The sequence below is a fragment of the Belonocnema kinseyi genome, chromosome 8 (assembly GCF_010883055.1).
Source record: "Belonocnema kinseyi isolate 2016_QV_RU_SX_M_011 chromosome 8, B_treatae_v1, whole genome shotgun sequence".
Lineage (NCBI taxonomy): Eukaryota > Metazoa > Arthropoda > Insecta > Hymenoptera > Cynipidae > Belonocnema > Belonocnema kinseyi.
In genome coordinates, this window is record NC_046664.1 from 115,570,339 (window position 1) to 115,581,561 (window position 11,223).

Sequence of the window (11,223 nt, forward strand, 5' to 3'; positions counted from 1 at the left end):
TTTTGCTCGACACCTTGACAAATGTAATTCCATGTAGAAAGATGCGTTTAAATAAAATATTTTACCAAAAAAGGTACCCACGCTTTAACTTGACAGACTGTACATATAAATATTAATCGTGACAAAATTGGCGCTTTCAGCTTTGTACATTTTTATCTCAAGAAAATATAGATAATTAAACTTAGTATCAGATTAAGTTGTTGCATCTGCACTCATAGAACAGAAATAATTTCAATAATATTTAACTTTATTATTACACGAGGTCAAGGCAGACGCGGACTGCTAAAACTCCAATTTTTTGATAACTGAATTGTTCTAAGTACATTTTGAATCGTAGTAAATGGCAAAAAGCCGCTGCTAATAATGGCAGAAAACTGGAGATAACTGGCAAATGGTCGTTCCTTTATGAAGACGCGGAGCCTGAATTTTAACATCAGGAGTGAGGAAAGCTCATTAATCCATCTAGATGCGTCAATTATAAAGGCCGAAGTGAAAAATGCACAAGTTAAAAAATTCACGGAAACTCTCAGACGTATGTAGAAGAGCAGTCCTTGTCGATGGAGCAACCTTTTGTTTTGTCAGATCATCAGTTCTTACTTCAGGTACAGAGGGTTTCATTTTCACATGCCAGGACGGTGCATCGGGCTTTGAGCTGGCGGCTAAAAGTTTATTTCCTCGGGCTGGAGTCAATTTTTACGCTTTTTTTTTAAATTTAATATCCTGTATGGGGCCATTCATATACCACGTGAGCACTTTAGGGGGAGGGGAGGTATGGCAAAATTCCACGCTTGTCCACGAGGGGGACCGAGGTTGTCGAGCTAGAATCCACGTGGACACACATTTCCCTAAATTTGTGGAAAATATACTGAAATGAGACAAGGTATACTCTAGGTATACTCCAACTTTTATATTGTGCCCGGGCACAATACAATTTTTATTTCTATTTATAATTCCATTTTTTCACGACTTTTTCTTTGAAATTCAAATCATTTTTAAGCTCACGTTCCTAAGCTAATTCGAATTTTTCAGCCAATTCTTCACTCCTTTTGGACTTGTTATAGTCCAGGAGCTCGCGACAATTCTATGGACGTCATTTCAGTTTGGATGCTAAAAACTAACAATAAGTTTGACTGGCAGCTCCTGAGTGGTGCCACAGTTAACTGGGAAAGTGTCAAACATGTCAAAAATTCGAGTGAAAAAATGTCATTTTAGTACTCTTCAAGCCCATTGAAGATGATTGTTTTGGTGAAAACAACTAACAACGAATTTGACTAGCAGCTCCTGAATAGTGCCAAAGTTGACTGACATTTTAATCAGCAACCGAATGAAAGTTTTGTGCTTATTATTAACTACAGTTTTCACCTGTAGGATACATCTATAAAATTAATATGTATATAAAAAAAGAAACTACGAAAATCTCACTTTTCACGTAAATTCACAGCTCGCAACAATGGGTTTCAAGAGTACTAAAATTACGTTTCTTGACTTGAATTTTTGGCATGTTTAACAGCCTACCAGTCAACTTTGGCATCACACAGGAGCTGCCAGTCAAACTTCTTGGTAGTTGTTTGCGCCTAAGAAATCATCCCCAATGGGTTTTCAGAGTACTAAAATTACGTTTTTTCACTCGAATTTTCGACATGTTTCACAGTCTGTTAGTTAATTTTGGCACCACTAAGGAGCTGCCACTCAAATTTATTGTTAGCTTTTAGCATCCAAACAATCATTCCCCGTGGGTTTAAAGAGTACTAATTTGACGTTTTTTCACTCGAATTTCCGACCAGTTTAACGAGAAATTGTTTCAAAATGCACCAACAGCTGTTAGGCAGTCAACGAGTCCGGATATTTTAAAGACTAATAATATCTATATTTTCAAAAAATACGTCCACGTGGACAAAGTACAGGGGGGGGGGGGTATTTGTCGAAACTCCATGGCTGCCCACGCGGGGGGGGGGTCAAAAAGTGGTGAAAAATTGTCCGCATGGTATATAGATGGCCCCTATGCTAGTTTGCTATTAAGTGTTAACACTATTATTTCTTTTAAGCCTGTGGAAAAATCCCTCTAGCTCCTATATTTTGATAAACTTAACCTGGATTTATGTCTGTTAAAAAAATTATTGCCAGAAATTTATTCCATAAAAGAATTATATCTTCATACTTCATTGAGAACAAAAAATCATTGCCAAATTATCATGTCAACAACATAATTCTTACTGTTTGTACTTTTGAAGTTTAGCCTTGTGATCATTCTTGTCAATAAGATTTGGTATGATATTGAGGACATGCGTTTCTGTATAGTTAATACCTATTATTATGCGTCATAGAACACATGTATAATCTGAAACTCACCTGCTTGACCGAAGTATGCAGCCACGTGAAGAGCCGTCACACCAAGCTTCTTGCTAGAGATTCTAAGGGACTGGGAAGACCTCATAACTTCTAGGACTTGACCATGTCCATGTTGAGCTGCAAGATGAACTGCAGTGAAACCAGATCTATTTTCATCAGCACAAGAAGCTCCTGCTCTGACCAAAGCCTTTACAACCTCAGCATGACCACCTTCGGCAGCCAATTGTAGTGGCGTAGCTTCTGTTAATTTATTTCTAGCAGAAATAACACCTTGCCTATCAAACTTCATCAATTCTTCTATCACTCTAACACTTCCTTGCATAGCCGCAATATGTGCACACGTGTTTCCGTCCTTAGTACATGCCATTACTAAACTTGGGTGCCTCTGCAGAAAGAGTTGAGCAACTTCTGCATAGTTGTTCATCGCAGCTGCATGAATTGGCTTCTGGCCCTGATCATCGGTTGCATCTATGCTGGCGCCCAGTTCAAGCAACAGTTTGCACACCTCCAACTGACCGGCGCCAGCAGCCAAATGAAGAGGAGTCTGTTTCTTAAGTGTTAGCACATCTATCGCTGCACCATGATCTTGTACTAAAAATTTCACAAGGTGCGTATAACCATTCATCGCAGCCAGGTGGAGAGCTGTTCTCCCAACACGGGATTTTGAGTTAATGAACGCTTTATTTGCTAACAAGGCGTCGCAGACTTGGATGTATCCACGCTCAGATGCTAGGTGAAGAGCTGATCTACCTTCTAAATCAAATACGTCAACCCTCGCATGATTAGCTAAGAGGTTTGAAACAAGCTCCATGTGCCCTCGATGTGAAGCTATTAACAAAGGTGTCCAACCCACTGCATTCTGTTTGTTTAAGGCTTTTTGAACTTCCGTCGCTGACATACCGGTGATCATTTCCGAAAGTACTTCGTTGTTTCCTGCTGCAGCACAGTAATGAAAAGCTGTGTCTTGTGCTTGTTTCGTTTGCAGAGAAACATCAGCACCACTTTCTAGAAGAGCTCGAACAACTGCTCGGTCATCTCCGGGAGTCACTACTTCTGGAGGCTCAATTTGAGCACCGTAATGAAGAGCACTAGCACCTTCATTAGTTAGGCTATTGACGTAACCTGTCGCTAAATCTTGACCTTTTTTGTCTTTAACGAATTCAATTAGATGACGGACTACGTCTGCTCTGCAACCTCTGCATGCTAGATGCAAAGGAGTTTCTCCACTCTATATAATTTAAAAAAGAACCTGTTAAATTAAAATATTTAAACAAGTATTTGATATATTGTTACAAACTCAAAATATTTCACAAACAATTTTTTCACACAGATATTTTTAGGTTAAAAAAGTTACGATTTAGAAGGAGTTGGTTGTATCTTCCGCCTTTTTCAGTAAAAGGCAGATGTTCAACCAGAAATTCCCAAAAACAATTAAAGGAAAATTGTATTACTGAGATAACAGATCAATTACCTATCAAAAATTAGTGCTTGTGTCACAGTTTTATAATAATGTGCAAGAAAAAACAAAATGTGCAACACAATAAAAACTATTTTGTATTTCATTTTCGTACTTTAGATTTCCACATGGGATCTCCACCATCATCTAACAGAAGTTTGAGAGTAGCTAAATTTCCGTGACTCGCTGCAATATGAACTGGCGTTTGTCCATCATCGGTTGATAAATTAGGACCAGCGCCAGATTTGAGCAACATCAGCGCACACCTGTCGCCATCCGGGACCCTAGATGCTATGTGAAGTGGAGTCTCACGTAGTTTCCCACCTCTGACGTGCACCTCTGCACCGTAACCCAACAGAGTCTCGACAACGGCAGGCTTTGCGCTCTCCACAGCTATATGCAAAGCGGTGTAATTGTCGTTCGTGGTGGCGTCAACCTAATAATTTTCAGTTTCATGTTTTATTCAGGGAAGGTGTAGAGTAATTATATGTAAACTTAAAAGAATAAAAGCCCAATATTTCTATACTAATTTTAGAATTAGGACACACTTAAGAGTCCCTGATTGCCATATTTGTCCCTTTTTTACAGTGTTGACCACGACCTTGTCCTTCCAAATACTCGGAGGGAAATAGAGTCAATTGTCCAAAACGAGAATTGACGAACTTGCTAGAACTGCGCTTTGCGACCAGCATATTCCATTTCCCACTCTAACTCTGACATTTTTCTCCAGGACTTCGAGAATTTAACTATATTTGTGATCCAATTCTCAGCTCCGAACAATTAAGGCATCACAGCCAAGCAGAGGGAAAAGTAAGACAATTTTTAGGTCCGGTGTGTAGTTTGGGTACTATTGGGCATTGGAATTACATGTGCGTGAACAGAAGCGTAGTCAAGAAATGCATGGCCAATTTTTATTTCATGCTAGAGTGCAACGATCCCCCCATTTCATTCCAATTACGAAAAATGAAATTTCATAATTGTTCAACACATAGGAAAAATCACTTCTTTGAGTTTTTCAAATAATGTTTTAGGGTTGGGAAAAATATGACGGGAAAGTATAGAGGCTTGATGAAAATTATCCAATGAAGAATTTTATTCTATCGGACGTGGAATCGAAAATACGTCAGGAAACACGAAACATTGTAAATATTCTTAAGAAGAGGGTATATGTCATAATATATTTTCGTGTAGTGTTTCTTGGAAAAATAAGATTTTTTACTGAAAACACAATGGTGTCGTGCTGCATCCTTTACTGCCATAATAGTTCTGGCTAAGATTTTTACTTCAGACAAATCCCAACAGATCTTGAGTTTAAGCAATTTTCTAAAAAGAGTATTAATCAAGATGATTGGAAACCTCACCCCAAATCTGCTGTTTGTGAGGTAAGATTTCATCTGTCAATCAATTATGTAATGAAAGTTGGAAATGTATCTTATTTTTTATGATTGCATGTACACATTGAACGTCCCTGTCGTACCCAATGAACGGAAAGGATACGCTGTCGCACACCCCTATAGTAACGACATAGTATCCCTTCCGTATCATGCAATAAAAACGGAACAGAAAAAAACAGTAGGATCAACCTTCAATTTATTGCATTTCAGATTCTAGGTTTAATTCTTCGTAAAAAGGTCACGGAATAATTCTAATAGTTGTTTTTGCAGCGTTACAAAAAATACACGATTGCAATTATTTGGTGGCATTTTAATAACAAATTTAACGTATAGAGTCTGAATTGCAACAAGTTAAATTCCCATGTTGCCATTTTTTAAATTTATTTTTTGCATGATGCGGAAGGGATACTATGTGAATACTATAAGATTACGATGTAGCGTATCCTTTCCATTAATTCCGTCCGCTAGGCGTAACATGTGCAAAGTTGTAAATAATAAAAGACTAAAATCGATTTCTTGATTTAGAGATTGATGTCAACTCTGTTTTCAAAAAAATAGTTTTGTTCTTCTCTAGCATTGATTTGAAATAATCTGTATTTTAAACATTCTAATCAAAGGTGTTCTAAAAAGTCTGTAACGTCAGAATTTAATTTCTATCCTTTACTTTATGAACAATACAATTAAAAATTTTTGCCCTGTGTGTTATCGCATACTAATTTTGGTTCACGTTAATTCGAAAACTTTTAGTATAAAGTTGAATTTAACCAATTTATTAATCATTATTTTCAAATTTTAGGTCATTAAAAAAATTACTTTTTACTTCGCAATAATTTGTAATGGTCAAATATAAATGATTATTATTTGCATTCTACTTACTGTCAATTAGATGTTGCAGCATTTTTCCAACAGCCTTAAATAATAGTATTGAAAAAAAAAGTGCACAAAAACAGATTCTTGACTTTTCAAACATTCCTAATCGTTACACCTACATTATTATATTTATTTGCTATTCAATCAGTATGCAGTTACACAACTCTCCATAGAGGAACTCTAAACCACCCTAGTAAACAGGTACATGCAAGTGTTCTTACAAGCTTGGCAAACAATTCCTTCTACCGCGGCAACTCAACGAACTTCGAACGATATTGGGTAAAGACATGACCTTGATATTTGCCGGATATGAGATACTCCGATTAGAATTTTTGCGCCACAAAACTGTAGGAGTTATATCAGGTGTTATGCGGGAGGGGGGGGGGGCAGAGTAAAACAACCTCATATTTAAAAAATCAACATTTAGATCACATGACCTTGAAGATCTTCAAATTCGCTCATATGATTTTTCTAAACTAATAACATTTTTCTGAAATCATTATACCTATCTTTCATGACTTCAAATGCGCTTAAATGCGCCATCAGTAAAAAAATTTGCGCTAGCTGATTAACAAAGATATTCAAATTGGGTGGGGCAGGGGGCTGTATAAAGCAGATGTTAACCCTTCAACAGTGATATGCAATATAAAGTTTCGGACATAGATCCATTCGTCTTCAAATGCGCTTACATGCGCCATAAATTTTTTTTCGAAAATCATGACAATCGCGTACGATATGGAGGTAACAAAATTTTACGAATGATGACCGACAAACTAAAAAGTTTTTAATCCGCATAAATGAAGTAAATTCCCTATAGGATTTTCACTGCGCTCATATGCGCCACTTTCAAAATTAACAAAGAACCATTATCAAACCCTCAATTAACACTTGTTACCGATCCACTATCTGATGATATCTCCAAATAACCTAAATTGCAATATAAAAATTTATAATGATCTCTTTGGATAGGATTTCAAATGCGCTCATATGCACCACTTTCAAAATTGACAAGAAACCATAATTATCCCCCCCCCCTACTACCACTTGTTACGATCCACTATCCGATGATATCTCCAAATAACTTAAATTGCCCTGGTGGATCGAAGGAACCGAAAGGAGCCTCTACAAAGTACCCTTGAAGACCGCACTGAGTCCCTCTTCGGTTCCTTCTTAAAAAATTCAAAAAACAGCAAGATTAACTTTTAAATAGTTGAAATTCGAATTCTATGTTAAAATTTGCATTAGAAACTTACGGATTAAGGGGGCGACCCATGTAACACCTTAAAAATAAGGGTATTTTTGGAGATTTTTTTGGGGATGAAGAATATAACGAATCTTTCCAGAACTTTTATGGTATATTAAGGCTCTTTTGACATAAGAAATTAATTTTTTCCAGCCATAAATATGTATACAATTTTTAATCATAAGCGCAGATGTTGAACATGTTCAGCCGGGAGATGTGAAATTGCCCGCACTCTAGTTTCTTGTAGATTCGTCTGAAATGAAAAAACAAAACAGTTTCTTGAAGTTTATATGCATAGCTTCTGTGTAAACTCACAAAAGTAAAAAAAAATCATTTTTGACAAAATGGCATCCGTCTAACAAAAATTTGCATGAAATTGTTTAAAAAATAATTGTTTAAAATTTTTTCCATTCAGACAGGTTCACACAGAAGCCAATCATTCCAACTATATGTGTATACAATGATAACTCAATCAGTCAAATACTTTTTGAGTTATATTCCGGGCAATTATGAAAAATATAAAATCGAGAAAAACGTGTTTAAAGATTTACATGTGGAAAAAGGATAGCATCGACAGGCTAGCGCGAGGCGCGCCGGGCGCCTTTTAGGGGTTAAAAAATTCACCTGCGACTCTGAAACTTATACGGCATGTTTTTGGGATGACAAGCTTCCATTTAAGTAAAAAAGGAAAAAGTCGATTTTTTGAAGCCGTTACATGGGTCGCCCCCCTTAATCGCAATACTTTTTATTGGAGCGTAAAAAACTTAGAACAATAAAATGCCTGTCATATACATGGGTCGAAGGCAGCTTCAAGTGCATCTTCATGTAGTAGCAATTAATAAGCGTTCCGTCGGTAACTTTAAGAATTTTGTCTGGATGCTAGCGCCAGACAGTGAAAACTTCAAACAACGCTGCGATGCAAGTAAGAGAGAATTTTATTTCTTAACTTTGCGCGCAACATACTACTTGAGCTATTATGGGTGCGCCTGAAGTCACCTTCAGAAGAAGTTAATGACATTTTAAAAATTTTTTAACGTTGCAAAAAAAAAGCATTGCGATTACTCCGTGAGTTTCTAATGAAAATTTTAACGTAGAATCTGAATTTCAACAATTTAAAAGTTGATCTTGCTGTTTTTTTTTAGTTTTTTAAGAAGAAGCTGAGAAACAAGAGATTAGTAAATTTTGGTAAAGAAATAACTCAAATGATAGTTTTCCTTTGATCACTGTGGAACTCAAAACAAATTTATTTGTTTAGTAAGCGTGAGATGGATGCAATTTGGAGACCCTGGCGCGAAACAGTAGAAGTGGTCGATTCCACAACCGATGGTGAGGCTCCATAATAAAACTTACTTTTCCACACTGGGGACGGGAAAATTTGAAAATATTAGAATTTTAACCTGAATGCCAGAACTTGACTCAGGCCCGCACTATACTGCAATTTAAGTTATTTGGAGATATACTCGAATTTTGGATCGTAACAAGTAGTAGTGACTGGGTTGATTATGGGTTTTTGTCCATTTCAAAAGTGGCGCATATGAGCGCATTTCAAATCCTCTCCGAAGAGAACATTATAAATTGTTATATTGCAATTTAGGTTATTTCGATATATCATCGGGTAGTAGATCGTTAGCTAGTGTTAATTGGGGGGTTGATTATATTTGTTTGTTAATTTTGAAACTGGCGCATATGAGCGCATTGGAAACCCCATAGGAAAGTCACTTCATCAATGTGGATTGCAAGCTTTTTATTTTGTTGGTTGAGGATTTAACACCTGCATTACACTGCCCCCCCCCCTCCAAAATATGATATCTTTGTTAATTAGCTGGCTCAAACTTTTTTAGTGGTGGCGCATTTGAGTGCATGTGAAATTATGAAAGAGAGGTATGATGAATTTGAAAAAATGTTATCAGTTTAGAAAAATCACGCCAGCCCCCCCCCCCCCCAATTTTGATCGCTGATAACTCGGCTATCAATGTAGTGCAAAATTTTTCTCTATGGCGCATATGAGCGCATTTGAAAATATTCAAACTCATGTGATATAAATTTTGATTTTTCAAGTGGGGGGGGGGTAGAGTTACGCTGCGCCCTCCCCGCGTAACACCTGATATAACTTCTACAGTTTTGTTCCGCAAAAATTTTACTCGGTGGCGCATTTGAGCGCATTTGGGGCGCAATTCAATGGGCTATAAAAAACCCAAAAATTAAGTGTCGGAGGTTGGCTGGTGTAACTGACCTTGTAGTTTCATTGCTGGTTATGAACATAACCTTAAAAATTACCGGTCGAATATGTCAACAAGCAAATTGATGATGAATATTTTAATTACAATAGGATTTTAAACTATAAGTTTACTATAAGGGAAAAAGTTTGGCAGTAGTTCACGTGGTGAGGATGCAGGAGTTGAAAGTAAATAGAATAAGCAAAATTCAGTACAGCGTTATCAGACAAACGCCTGTTAGTTCTCCCTTATACGGCTTTAAATTAGAGCTGCTTATCAAATGAAAAAAAATATAATCTAACATAAAGCGAAGTATTATGAAAATCTATATTTATAGTTATAAATTGCCTAACATTTTGCTTTATGCACAAAATATTATTAAATTAAAAATTTGATATGGGACAATCACCGTGAAAAATTCATGTGAATAATTGCATGTAGTATTGCTTTTATTTTTGCCTTTTGACAAATATTGCTATTTTGTAAATTTACTACACTATAGATACAATGTATATGCTAAGGTTTTTGAAAATATTTAGCCTACCTTTATGAACTTAAGAATAAAAATTGTGCCACAGGAATCTTAGGACTTGAAAATACAAGTGATATTTTTATCAGGAATTGTGTAATTTTCACGCTAAAATATCCGCATGTTTAAAATAGAGAAAATATCTCCTAGATATACAGTCTTTTTTTAAACTACTTCCATAACATTTATCAATTAGACTGACATTCAAAATGTTGAATCAATATAAAAAATATGCATTTTTGGTTTTAAGAGATCCGTAAATTGAAAGCGTCATTTGTTGTTGATTTGAACAAATTTAACGAATTATTTCAATGAAATTTTGTAATTAGACACAAATTGACAATGTTATTAATTAATTAATCATATTATAATTGTCTCAGTACTGATTTTATAACCTAATTATCGAAAACGAAGCGCGGGTGCGACTCAATAAAAATGTAATCGTCAAAACCGCAGGTGGCTTGAGAACCTTCTTTGAAAATAACTGAAAAAAATACAAATTTCGATAGCGATTTTATCATTCATTTTTTCGGGTGAACAATATATTAGGTAAAAATTGGGAGTAATGCTAATTATATATTGTAATTAAATTTCGATCATTTTACTGCATTTGTGATCGTGATCCGTGAATAAAGGTTTGCAGTGCAGTATCAGATAATTAACAAAATTGGAAACTCGAATTGGAGGCGGTTTTTGGGTTTCATACTTATGATATTAATTGAAAGTTGATTGCTTTATTTTGAAATTAAACTTTTTTTTAAATTAGTTTTATTTAAGTTGAACAATAATGTTTGCGAACTAAAAATTTAACTATTTGATGCTTGTTTGGAACTTTACATTTTGTAGATGAAAGTTCACTCATTTTGCTAAAAAGTCGTGATTTTGGGGTCAATTAAATTTTTTTATTCAAAATGAGGAAAATTGAAATATTTTTTTGGGGGAAATCTCAAGTATGGAACTGTTTCTTAATAAATTCTCTTCTTTATTGAAGATGCGTCATTTTGGCTAAAAAATTAATTAATTAATTTAAAATTCCTTTCTTTCGTAGCTGCAATTGAAATTGACTGTCTTATTAATTTTTATAATTCAAAATTAGACTTGTAAAGTACCTCAAAAATAGATTGGTTGAAAATATGTCCCAAAATAATTCGCAACATTTTCTTAAA

The 11,223-nt window shown here is 35.5% G+C and overlaps 1 protein-coding gene across 1 annotated transcript in view; it reads right to left on the reverse strand.

The window, feature by feature from the left end:
- LOC117178664 (serine/threonine-protein phosphatase 6 regulatory ankyrin repeat subunit C) overlaps positions 1-11,223 on the reverse strand; it is a 400,971-nt gene that overhangs the window by 208,243 nt on the left and 181,505 nt on the right. The window contains exons 8-9 of the mRNA XM_033370089.1: positions 3,921-4,241; positions 2,350-3,577 (exon numbers count right to left, since the gene is read on the reverse strand). Coding sequence (XP_033225980.1) covers positions 2,350-3,577; positions 3,921-4,241 — 1,549 coding nt within the window. The remainder of the gene's footprint in view (positions 1-2,349; positions 3,578-3,920; positions 4,242-11,223) is intronic.